This window comes from Cydia pomonella, chromosome 5 (assembly GCF_033807575.1).
Source record: "Cydia pomonella isolate Wapato2018A chromosome 5, ilCydPomo1, whole genome shotgun sequence".
Taxonomy (NCBI): domain Eukaryota; kingdom Metazoa; phylum Arthropoda; class Insecta; order Lepidoptera; family Tortricidae; genus Cydia; species Cydia pomonella.
The window spans coordinates 18,349,943-18,362,772 of NC_084707.1; the positions used below are offsets into that span (position 1 = coordinate 18,349,943).

Below are 12,830 nucleotides of genomic sequence, written 5' to 3' on the forward strand. Positions count from 1 at the left end.
TGCTGTATAATACTAAATATAAATGTATGAAGAATCTGTTTTTTATTAAAACCGAGTTAAAATATAGCGAAATAGTAATATACACACGTTAGTTTTAGTCTTTTTTACTGATAATTACATAACCTCGAGATCCAAAGTAAAAAGTCAGTATCGGCGAATGCTGAGCAGTACTGGTGCCAGTAAAAGTTGAGCGGCGACGCAAAGCATTAAATCAAACGTGACATCGAAGCAGCGGTGCAGATATTCCAGTACGGCACTCAGGCAGCGCCATCTGTGCGAGCTGCGCGCGAATTATAACTCCAATAATAGTATACTACGTACCCACGAGATCCAAAGTACGAGTCAGTATCGGCGAACGCCGAGCAGTACTGACGGAAGTAGCAATCGAGCGGGGAAGCGAAGCACTCGAACGTGACACCGAAGCAACGGTGCAAGCACTCGAGCACGGGCACGGGCAGCGCCATCTGTGCGAGCTGCGCGTCGCCGCCCGCGCCCACCCACGCCGCGTAGCGCCGCAGCACGCACCACACGCGAGAGAGGAACTGCTCGAACTTCTTGTCATCGAAACAGCTGTACCGGTATAGGCATTCCTGAAAACAAAACGAGGTACTTGAAACAGATAGACAGATACAAATCACAACAAGTTATATTAATAGCTGTAGGATGTGGAACAGGCACGCAAAAACCAAGAAACACGAAATATTTCATGGAATTCGCTAGATGGCGCATTGGCGCCATTTCATAAAAGAGCTATTTTTAGAGTTTAGTTTATTTTTCTCAATATCGCATATGTTGCATTTTTTTTTACACTCAATGCATACGTTATGATCGTCAAGGTTGTCTGATAAGATCGTAGAACGTGTTAGGCTATTATTATAATAAACAGTAAAGGCCTATCAACATTTTAAATTTAGAGATGGGTCGAATGTTAGGTAATTATTTGGCCCGGCCAATAACCGTAACGGACGGTTACAGTTTACGGTTCAATTTATAATGGTTAATGGTAATTCTAATTTACGTTCGACCAACACTGATATTAGGTAAGTTTTCAATGTCCGTATTCGACCGAAATATTCGGTTAAAATGTCGAATGTTTGGTTGCGAACCTATAAAATATAAGCTCCACTCCAAACTCCAGAACTTTTCAAGTTACTTTCTGCCAGGTGAAGTCTTCCCGTTGTCATTAAAATGCAAGATGAGACATGTTGAGTCTGTTTTGTTTGGCGAGGGTTGGGGGTTGGCGCTTGCCTGTTTATTGTCAGGGAATGCCTAAGAAGCGGTTAATCTTAAGTTGCTAATTTAAGTAATTGAAGCGTTTTCGAATGGTTTATTAGAATGTTATAGATGAACCGAATAGTTCAGTAATATTTGAACTGAATATTCGGCAAATTTCATATTCGGCCCATCTCTAATTTAAATTATACCATACCAGATACTTCACATTCTGTTATTATGTGCTAGTGGGTGTATCAGCTTCTCAAGCTTTTGTCTGGGTGTGGTCCAGAAAGTGCTTGACTATGGTTGAGGCAGTGCAAATAAAAACTACACCAAGCAGCACCAGACTCAAATAGATGCACCGACCAGCATCTGCAGGTAGGCCGCGTTGATGACCTGCGTCTCGCAGAGGCAGCGCAGCAGCGCCTCGTCATGGATGAGGAAGCGCTCGACTAGGATAGGCTGCGAAGCCGGCAGAACAAACTGCACAGCTAACACCAGACCTAGCCCAGGTGTACCCACCAGCTTCTGGAGGTAGGCCGCATTGATGACCTGCGTCTCGCCAAGGTAGCGCAGCAGTGCCTGGTCGCGGTCGAGGAAGTGCTCGACTAGGGGCGGCCGCGGGGCCGGTAGAGCAAACTGCACAGGGTAGCACCACACCTTCCGTAGTGCAGCTTGCTGCAACGGCGCCGGCAGTTCCTGCATAACAAATAGAATAAAAAAAATCGAGCAAGTCAAGGTAATTTCTTAGAAATTTCGTTTTTTTCCTTGGTTGGTTTTAAAAATAAAAAGTTCAAAATATTAATTCTAACAATTAAAAATTTTGTCTGCAAGTATTACGAGGTGTGAACTGTCATTGGAAACCTATTAACCTTTTTGACGCCAATGACGAATATATCCGCACCGTAGGTCAAAGGCCGAAGAAGGATTAATCCGTCACAAACCACAGAGCAAACATAGACCTACATGCATATGCATAAAGTTCAATTTCAGATTTGTCACTCCAGTGACATGGCGTCCAAGTGACAGTTTTTGTGTTCGACACTCAAAAAGGTTGATTAAAGATTTATATCTCAAATCTTGTTGGTAATAATAATAACTACCACCATTATAACTACTTTCACACCCATTTGCAAATTCTTGTGAATTCAATTTAGTGGGCAATGTAGCTAAGTGTTATTTATAGAGGTTTTTAAGTGCAAATAAATTACCATAAAAAAGGATTACAAGATTATATTTATAGTAAATTATCATGACAAAGTTTTGACTTTGATGTAAATTATAGTATTTATAGTAAATTATTATGACAAAGTGACAAAAGATGAATAATGTAGAAGAGGTCAATAGAATAGAGATTTTTCACTTCGGGTCACTTCTATATCTGGCGCCGAACATGTTGAGAAGAAGTTCATAACTCGAGATATAAAATTGAAGAAATTAGATCTTATGTAAATTGAAATTGAAATTATTTATTCTGCCAGAGACATGGTTACATAAGGTGTTGTAAGGTTTTACACAAGGTAATAAGTACACACATCTCGCCAACATTAAGGGCATGCAAAGGAATTTCTTACGCTAATTATTTACACAACAATTCATAAGGATATTATTTACATCATAAAACATTATATATATTCCTACAGTTAACTATTACAACAATATTTACACGGAATACCTATTTTATAGTTAGTTTGGTACCTACACAGACATTTACATTTACTTTCAAAATTATACAAAATCAAAATTACCTAGGTACTTCAAAATACATAAATTATTAAATTACACAATACATACTAAAATGTCATATATAAAGAGTCGATATCAGCATATAATTTAAAGGCATTCATTTTAATATCATTTAACGTAATAATTTAATAAATAAGCTAGTTTATTCTTATTAATAAACCATATATATTGTAAATTAGGTTTATTTAAAGTATCAATTTCATGTTAAAATATTCAGTTATACAATAAAAACATTTATCTACTAACCAAGATCGAAGCTTTATCAAAAATATATTATACGGCAAAACTCTTAATTCGAGAGGAATATGGTTATAGATCTTAGCTGACATAATATAACAATTTTTCCTGAATACGGCTGTTTTAGAAATGGGCTGCTGAACTTTCAACATATCCCTTTCCCGTAACATTGGGTTTTGTACAGGCCTAGCGAATAATTCAGGATTTTGTCTAACAAACTTTGCGTGTTCATATATGAACATGGCTGTAAGTGTCAGTATGTTTAGTTTTTTAAATAATGGCTTACAAGGGTCTCGTGGACCAAATCCGCATACCACACGAATGCATCTTTTTTGAACTAAGAAAAGCTTGTTAACGTCTGTCTGTAATTGTATTTTAAGTTAAAAAAAAATCAATTTAATCTCACGAGTTATCAACATCTTCCCACTGTATGCGGAAATTATATATACTATACTATTGGTACTATATTTTACAAAACATGTTCTTTTGTTTGAATTACTTTTATGCACACATTATGTGTAAGAAAATAAAAATAAATAAGAATTGTGTGACAAGTATGAATAAATATTTGCAAAGATTTTTTTTATTATTCCATACCTGTATTCCATTTTCTTTTAACAGAGCACTATGCTTCTCTCTTATTTTACGCGCATACTCTGCAGATAAGTGGTATATTTTCAAACAAATGCCTTCCACAGAAGCCTTGACTGTTTCAGCCAAATGTGGCTGGCATTGTCTCTGAAAAATGATTAACATGAGATATATTTCACAAAAGATTACAAATAGTTATTTAAAAAAAAAGTATGCTACTAAAGCCAAAGAAGTGAAATCATTTAAAAACGTAATAACTAACCCGTAGATGTGCAAGTCGGTCTTGAAAATCATCATAAGTAGCTCCAACAGTGCGTCGAAGCCATTGGAATGTATCTTCTGCATTCCATTTCACCACCTTACGACTTTCAGGTGATGCATTCCTGGATTCTATCATTTTCTTTGCAGCTTCAGCATAGCGTGACAATTGTTTACGAGCATCCCCAGTGAATTTTGGATGTGTCAGCTTGATTGGTATATCATTCATGATTTCTTCATACATAGAACGGGATATTTCAGGGAAGCAGTGACTTGGCAAAAGTGGATCTGAACCTCCTTGGTCATTCACTTTTCGCTCCATGAGCCAACGATTAAATGAATCCTTTGGAGCATCAATACCCTCTCTGGTATGACACAACTCTTGATAGCATTGCCGAAGTTTGTTTGCAAGTGTAAATCTGAAACCTTCTATTTCTGGATGAGGATGGGGGCAGATTGTTGGGGGCCGCTCATATATAACCACATTTGTTGGCACCTCAATATCCCAAGGCCCTGCCAGAATAAACTTTTTAGGAGGAGGTCCATTGTCCTCTGAAGGTCGACGTTTGCTGGCACTTGGAGTCATATTACCTGCATTGGGTGGACCAGTGTGACAAATGCCAAGGGGGTCTGTGATAGGGTCAAAATCTCTTTTTACCGCCGGTAACTCCCACATTGATTCCCCAGAAAGCTTATTCCAAAAGTATGGTCTGTTTTCTCGTTTGGACCAGTACTTGCGCCAGCCCTGTTGTATGAGATCTGGATGTAAGTCGGCAGCAAGGTGTGGAGCCAGCGGCGCTGGCGCTCCGGGCGTCTGGGGGGTCTCCCCACTGCCGCCGGGCGATGACTGGGTCTCGGGTGATGAGTCGCTTCGCGTTGTTGTGTTCTCCCAACTCGAAGACCCGGCAACAACTTTGTCTCGAACATCATTCATGGTGCTTCTTTTGATTCAACTAATAATAAGAAGAATTATATAGCACTAAACTGTCTTGCATCGAAGTTTAATAATCCTCTTACGCTAATAAGGTTCTAATAAGCACATTTTTCATCAAGAATCATTAATTGTTTTCTTAGCGCCAAGAATTGTTATCTTGCAAACTTCAGCGATCTCAAAGAAATACATCATGATTTATACATGAAAAATAACAGAACAAAATAAAACTTTATAAAACAATATTAGTAACTTCGAAATCAATCAGAAAGTATTGTATCGTAAATTTACGACTAAGCAAGGCAGCAAAGCCCCCAAGCTAGCACCGCCATCACAAATATGACATGCCACAGACAAAACCAACTAATTAAACAAAGGACTCTGTTCGAGACACTTCTAATTTTATAGAAATTTATCAATATTAATCTAAATTGTAAAAAAATCTACTAAAACTTATTTATCCAATCATTCTATTTAATTAAGTAGAATTTATTAAAAGCAATGGGTAAATTCAAAAATGTTTCGTATTTTCTTGTATTTTTCATTTTTGTTCTAATTTATGAAGAAAAATATACTTCAGTCTTGTCAAAAGTATCAGTCATTACAATATTAGAAAAATCTAACATTTTTTATTTATTTTCTGTTTTAATTTATTTATACCTAGTGTGATGGAAATAGAAATAAATGAATGTCTCGATAATACACATAGATATAAATACGCTGGTTGCGACATTAGTATTTTACCGAAAGACATAGAATACAGTAAGTTTTATAAGGATTACATTTACAACAATTTGCCGTGTATAATACGAAACATTAGTTCTAACTGGGAATGTTCTACAACATGGGTCAAAGACGACACAATAAATTATAACTATTTCATAGACAAATACAGTGATCTTTATGCTCCTGTAGCAGATTGCGGTACTATCGCTTATAATGCGCAATCTAAAAACGATCTCAAAATCACTGATTATATGACGTATTTAAAAACCAGAGAAAGGGAAAAGCTCCTGTACTTGAAAGATTGGCATTTAAGAAGACTCTGTCCTGATGACAATTTCTATGACGTTCCAATAATCTTTGGCTCGGATTGGCTCAATGAGTATGCACAAGATCACCAAGAAGATGATTATATGTTTGTTTACATAGGACCTAGCGGTTCTTGGTATGTACTGTATGTGTATATCTGTCATTAAATTTAAATAATATACTCTAAATAAATTAAAAATATATTTTATTTCTTTTACAGGACACCTTTACATGCAGATGTTTATAGTTCCTTTAGCTGGTCAGTAAATGTAGTTGGTAGAAAAAAATGGATTTTATTTCCTCCTGGGGAGGAAGAAAAACTTAAAGATCATTTAGGAAATTTACCTCTTATGTTTGAAGATACGAAATTTGAAAATGTAACACACTTCAAAGTAATACAACAAAAAGGTGATGCTATTTTTGTGCCTTCAGGATGGCATCATCAAGTTTCCAATGAGCTTGATACTATATCCATCAACCAAAACTGGATTAATGCTTGCAACATAGAAGAAGTTTGGAAAGCTTTGGAAAAATGTTTGTTAAGTGTGGAACATGAGATAAAAGAGTTCCAAAGCACTCCGGAGTTTGCGAGCCAATGTCAGCTAATCTTAAAATCAATGTTTGGAATGGACTTTGAATGTTTTATTAACTTTATCTGTTATATAGCTAAAAAGAGACTTAGTGAACTAGAAGGAAATAATTGCATTGTATTCAACAAATATATATTAGGCAAAAACCATATTATGTTTGACTTGAAAAAGTTACTAAAAATAATAGATTTATTTAATAACCACCTCTTGATTGTAAATAATTCTCTAAATATAGATTATAAATATGACACCCTCACCATTAAACAACAAATAATTAACAATGTTCAGTAAACCATTATAGTTTTGATTTCTCTGCAGCATATACAACACCCTTATTTATGAAGTCTTCTATTTCATTTTTGTTATAACCCAACTCCTTTAAAATTTGTATTGTATGTTGTCCTGGAATAGGCATGCTGAGGTGTCCCGTGGAAACCCCTGGCGTCACTGATAGCCGTGGGGCTGGCTCTGGCACTAAGAGATTTTCAGAGTCTCTGTAGAAAGACTTTCTAGACATGTGTAATTTGTGCTTATCAGCAGATTCAATATCTAAAACGGGTGTGACACAAGCATCAGCTCTATCAAATAATTGACACCATTCTTCTTGCGTTTTGGTCAAAAACTTTTCAGCAAATGCTTTCCTGCAGTGTTCCACATCACTTCCCTGTGGGTAGTCTTCTTCAGACAACTGCAGTACATTCAGAAAGTTAACATAAAATTGTGGTTCTAATGCTCCTACTGCCATGAATTTATCATCTTTAGTTTTGTAAGTCCCATAAAATGGAAGCCCCCCATCTAGGGCATTTGTTCCCGGAGGTCCTGACCACACTGGTAAGTTTCTGGATTTGTATAGCCATGTTGCTAAATATGCTGCTCCTTCTGTCATACTGGAGTCAATTATTTGACCTTTTCCAGATTTAGTTCTTTCATAAAGTGCTAAAACAATACCAAGAGCACACATAAAACTTCCACCAGCAAAATCTGCTAGTAAGTTAACTGGTGGATATAAGCCTTCTTTTCTTGCCAGTGCAGATAAAACACCTGACATGGCTACATAATTGATATCATGTCCAGCTTTGGTCTCATATGCTCCATTTTGCCCATAGCCTGTTAATCTTGCATAAACAAGACCTGGATTTTCTTTAAGGAGCAAATTAGAACCTAGACCTAATTTTTCCATTACCCCAGGTCTAAATGTGTCTAGTAAAACATCTGATGATGCACATAATTTCCTGATGACTTGTACTCCTTCCATAGACTTTAAATCAACAGACAACATCCTTTTACCATTTGATAAAACATCAAATGGTGATGGTTCCATCTGCAAAAATAATAAAATAGTTTTTTTATGAAATAAGATTTATATACCAATCACATACAAGTAACAATTGTATTATAACATAAAGACCTAGAAATAAGAAACACCTTTTGAATCACAGTGACTGTAGCTCCAAAGTCTGCTAATATGGTTCCACAAAGGGGCCCAGGGGCAAGCCCTAACATTTCTACGACTTTTATGCCTCGCAGTGCCATACTTTATTACTGGAAAAATATTAGAAATCACTTATTTTAATTGATCAAAGCAAACTAAGTAACTTTTGCATTGCAAAAGAAAAAAAACATACTGAAAATGTTGATTTTGTTTCAGTAACAATAGCAACAATTGGCCTTTAATTTAAATAATACAGTTTGAATGTTCAGTAATATATTCACGTTTAAAGTCCATCTAACTCTAATGAATAATGTATCTACTGTAAATTGAAAATGACAAAACATACTTTCTGACACAATAAACTATTAAGTGTCAATTACATCCACACTTCCCGATTTCGGGCCTGATAATCGTTTTCGTTTAACGAAATATCATCACATCGTTAACAATATTTTGAAATGTAGAATAGTACATTACGATACAAGTGCGAAAAATAGGAAATTCGAAACGAGTGGCGATAAATTAAAACACGACCGAAGGGAGTGTTTTAAATCGACACGAGTTGCGAATTACCTATTCGCACATGTATCGTACAACGTTTTACAGTACATATGGCCCTTTAAATGTTCGACACAGTAACATAATATGCTACTTCTCGCACTAGTGCTATAAAGTAGCCCCATATGTACTGTAAAATACTTTGTGTCTAATTGTCAAAAAGGTTCAATTGATATTTTTGCTTTTTGCATATGAATCATTTTTAGGGTTCCGTAGCCAAATGGCATAAAACGGAACCCTTATAGTTTCGCCATGTCCGTCTGTCTGTCTGTCTGTCTGTCTGTCTGTCTGTCCGAGGCTTTGCTCCGTGGTCGTTAGTGCTAGAAAGCTGAAATTTGGCATGGATATATAAATCAATAAAGCCGACAAAGTCGTACAATAAAATCTAAAAAAATTTTTTTTTTTAGGGTATCTCCCCTACACGTAAAGTGGGGGTGAATTTTTTTTTCGCTTCAACTCTGGAGTGTGGAGTATCGTTGGAAAGGTCTTTCAAAACTAATGGGGGTTTTCAAGAAACATTTTTTGATAAAGTGAATATATTCGGAGATAATCGCTCCGAAAGAAAAAAAAATGTGTCCCCCCCCCCCCCCTCTAACTTTTGAACCATAGGTCCAAAAAATATGAAAAAAATCGTGGAAGTAGAACTTAAGAAAGACATTAAATGAAAACTATAGCGGACATGATCAGTTTAGCTGTTTTTGAGTTATCGCAAAAAGTTTTCCCTTCATAGTAAAAAGCCTTTTAATTACTGATTATGCAAATTTGCCTATTTGTTTATCTCAGGTGAAAGGTAGCGTTTCATCCCTTGGTTAACAATTTACTATACTTTAAGCTCCAGTTTAGCTTATTGTGACGGAAGAGTAACTACGGAACCCTACACTGAGCGTGGCCCGACATGCTATTGGCCGGTTATTTTACTGTGATGTGAAACGCAAAAATATTCTTTCTCGGACCCGAAATCGGGTCTGATATCAGGCCTGATAAAGTGTGGATGTAATTGGCACTTTAAACTAGACATATAACCAAGGTCGCCTACCGCAAAAATCGAAGTTCGTCAATTGTGGGCATTTTTCTCTGTCACTCTTATCTTAGTGAGAGTAACAGAGAAAGATCCCCGCAATTTACAAATTTCGGGTTTTGCGGTAGGTTCCCCGGTGCGGTCATAAAGGGCTCAATAGATCTTGCAACAAACCGCATGCGCTGGCGTAGCATCTCTATATAGTTTGTGTGCGCTGGTGCAGTTTGTTGTTGTCAACGCTTCTATGAGCGTTTTAAACTTGTATCTCAAACCATCCTGACCCGTTGCCGTTTCATTTTTTTTCTGTCTGTTTCATTTGTCTTTGTACGAAGGAATACGAAGCGAAGCGGATCAGAAGCGGATTCTACTTGTTGTTCATATTGAATTCTCAAAATATTTGTGGAATTAAGCACTGGAAAGTGATTCAGAGGATTGAAATAATTAGAAACCGACAAGATGTCGGTAGCTTTTGCGCCAAGAGGCAATCGCCCTCCGCTTAGTCCTGCTCAAATCCAAAAAATGTTGGACGAGAATGCTCATTTAATACAAACTATACAAGAGTATCAAGCGAAAGGCCAACTAATGGAATGTCATCAATACCAGCAAGTTTTACATCGAAATCTTGTGTATTTGGCATCAGTAGCCGATGCTAATCAAAATATTCAGGCCCTTTTGCCGGTGAGTACTTTTTCTACTTAAAAAAGTGATCCCCATTATCTATTGAAGATACTAATTGGGTTGTTATATGGAACAGCAATAAGGTTAGCTGATCATGCGAGTCATTCTACTCATGATTTACTTCAGCATTTTTATCAGCAAAAGCTTGAAGCCTCCATATCAATATAATGTCATTGCCATTAATACATCCGCATGCATATAAGCATATAAAAAGACATAGGTAGGGGTATAATTGATTACAAAAATTAAAAATTGTCTTCTTTACACAGAATCCATACCTCAAAAGGAAGAAATGGAACCCTTTAAGAAACACTTTCTTGTCCGTCTGTCTGTCTGGCAAGACCATTTATCTCTTTATTGAGTTGAAATTAAAAGCATACACTCAGGTCTATAGCCCCTTGAAGCTGTGTAAAATCAAACATTTTAAGTTATCGTAAAATAAATAGACATGTCACGAAAAAGTATACTTCGACACCCTCAAGAGAATAAAATTTTATAGTGTACTTCCCGTTGACCTAGAATGATGAAATTTGGCAAGTAATATCATCTTACACTACAAGTACAGGGAAATATCTAAAAACTATAAATTCGTAAAAAATAAAAATAAAATAAGTAAAGGATTAATTAATTAGTAATAATTTTGTGTGGACCCACCTAATGACTTACAGATATTTTATACCTACCCTTTCAGTGAATACAAAAGCTATTGATATCCAATAATCATTTCTAATAATATACTTTCAGCCCCCTCATCAATTGGCAGCAGGCAATGTGCCACCTCAGGGCCCTCCTCAAGGCCCTCCCTCAAGTGGAGCAGAGTCCCCCGGCCCATCCCAACCACCATACAGACCACCAACTGGTGTGTCAACAACACCAACTAGGCCAACCCAGTCATATGGGCAGAGGCCATATCCTCAGAATCAATATCAAGGCCAATACCAAGGTGCACCTGGTTATCCTCCGCAAGGTGGTTATGGGCCCCCAAGTCAGGGATATGGACCTCCTAATCCTGCTCAGCAACCCCAGGGCTATCCTCCTAACTCAACATATGGACCTCCTATTACTACAACTCCTAGTAACTATCCACCTTCCACTCACCCTGGAGGTGGCTATCCCCCATCTACAGTTCAGCAGCCGTATGCTCCTCCACCAGGTAGTCCTGCTGTGGCTGGTTCCCCATACCCTGTGCGTGGGCCTGCTCAACCTGGGTACACTGGAAACTCTGCTTACCCACCACCACAGTCTGGTCCAAATTATGGAGGTCCTAATGTGGGAGTAAGCACTTATAATTCCACTCCATCTCAACCCCAACCTTACCAGTCTCAGCCTTTCCCTAACACAACTCCCACTTCTGCTTACAGCACAACTCCCACTTCACAACCAAACAGATCTCCTCAGCCGCCTCCCAGTGGTTACACAGCACAAAACCCACCCAGCTCAGGGTATGGTTCTCCTTCCGCTCAATCTCCTACCTATAATTCTAGTTCTCACGGAAATAATGTGCCACCTTCCACTGTCGCGTCAGGGGGCGGTCCTCCCCCTCCAAGTGGACCTCCCGGAGGGCAGTACCCGCCTCCCGGTCAACCATCTCCTTACCCACCAGCTACCCAACCTCCGTATTCCAATCCTTCGTCACAACCCGGCAGTCCTGCTCCGTCGGTGTCGACGGCGTCTCCCGCGCAAGGGTCGTACCCTGCGAACCCGCAAAGCTACCCCCCGGCTGGCGGCGCGTACCCGCCGCACGCGTATCAGCAGGGCTACCCGCCCGCGCAGTACCCGCCGTCCCCGTACCCGCCGTACGCGCGAGCGCCGGCCCCGGGCGCGCCGCCTCCCGGCGCCCCGCAACCGTATCCTGGTTACGGTTTTCAACCGCCCACCCAACAGTAGTTGTGAATACTATAAGATTTTTTTTAAATAAATTTATAGATACTTATTTTAATCGAATGAAATTATTGATAATTATGACTATTATGAGTTTTCCAATGAATCTTGACGAATAAAATGTAATTTGTATAATCTTAGTTTTATTCCTTTTTCCATTCCATTATCCGATCGGCGATCTTAAAGCCAGGTTTAAACTAGAGAATAATGTCCCGCGTGAAGTGGCGCGACGTTGCCGGAATTCGGTCGACATGCATGGCAACAGAGCGCGATACCTACTTGAAAGTGCTATGGCAAACAAGTTGTAAAAAAAATCACGAATAAAGCCAGTCCACACTGAATGCAAATGCAGCACGTATCGCTGTCGTATTGCAGCACGTATCGCTATCAGCTGTGTAAGGCAGAAACTTTCTGCCTTACACAGCTAAACTATCGCCTGCGGTATTTCCGGATCGATACGACCTTCAAGAAAAAAAAAAAGAGCCTACTCCCATCTTAAACGCCGGCAACGCACTTACAACCCGTCTGATGTTGCGGGTGTCTATGGGCGGCGGTAATCCGGCTGCTCGTTTTAAACGATTCGAAACACAATAATTAGAGGTATTCAATATTTCTAGCTAAAACTTAGTATAAATGCATCGTTGCGTGATTTAATATTATTGT

At 38.4% G+C, this 12,830-nt stretch overlaps 4 protein-coding genes across 5 annotated transcripts in view; 2 read left to right on the forward strand and 2 right to left on the reverse strand.

Annotated features, from left to right (window-relative positions):
- LOC133517949 (mRNA (2'-O-methyladenosine-N(6)-)-methyltransferase-like) overlaps window positions 1-5,357 on the reverse strand; it is a 31,219-nt gene extending 25,862 nt beyond the window's left edge. The window contains exons 1-4 of the mRNA XM_061851438.1: window positions 4,052-5,357; window positions 3,796-3,936; window positions 1,738-1,914; window positions 322-590 (exon numbers count right to left, since the gene is read on the reverse strand). Of these exons, the coding sequence (XP_061707422.1) occupies window positions 322-590; window positions 1,738-1,914; window positions 3,796-3,936; window positions 4,052-4,981 (1,517 nt within the window). The 5' untranslated portion in view covers window positions 4,982-5,357. The remainder of the gene's footprint in view (window positions 1-321; window positions 591-1,737; window positions 1,915-3,795; window positions 3,937-4,051) is intronic.
- Window positions 5,358-5,580: 223 nt separating this feature from the next.
- LOC133517950 (2-oxoglutarate and iron-dependent oxygenase JMJD4-like) lies at window positions 5,581-6,943 on the forward strand. The gene is made up of 2 exons (XM_061851440.1): window positions 5,581-6,146; window positions 6,231-6,943. The coding sequence occupies exons 1-2, from the start codon at window positions 5,647-5,649 to the stop codon at window positions 6,889-6,891; spliced, it is 1,161 nt and encodes a 386-aa protein (XP_061707424.1). The 5' UTR covers window positions 5,581-5,646; the 3' UTR covers window positions 6,892-6,943.
- LOC133517951 (alpha-methylacyl-CoA racemase-like) lies at window positions 6,716-8,382 on the reverse strand. 2 transcript variants are annotated; one of them, XM_061851441.1, is made up of 3 exons: window positions 8,226-8,382; window positions 8,026-8,142; window positions 6,716-7,921 (listed from the first exon to the last, which is right to left on the reverse strand). In XM_061851441.1, exons 2-3 carry the CDS (start codon window positions 8,131-8,133, stop codon window positions 6,896-6,898), a joined length of 1,134 nt encoding a protein of 377 aa, XP_061707425.1. In that variant the 5' UTR covers window positions 8,134-8,142; window positions 8,226-8,382; the 3' UTR covers window positions 6,716-6,895. The 2 variants fall into 2 exon arrangements, with proteins under 2 accessions (XP_061707425.1, XP_061707426.1); XM_061851442.1 differs by lacking the exon at window positions 8,226-8,382 and having other exon boundaries at window positions 8,009-8,056.
- Window positions 8,383-9,928: 1,546 nt separating this feature from the next.
- Window positions 9,929-12,302, forward strand: LOC133517953 (basic proline-rich protein-like). Its single transcript, XM_061851445.1, has 2 exons — window positions 9,929-10,286; window positions 11,031-12,302. The coding sequence occupies exons 1-2, from the start codon at window positions 10,065-10,067 to the stop codon at window positions 12,171-12,173; spliced, it is 1,365 nt and encodes a 454-aa protein (XP_061707429.1). The 5' UTR covers window positions 9,929-10,064; the 3' UTR covers window positions 12,174-12,302.
- Window positions 12,303-12,830: the final 528 nt, after the last annotated feature.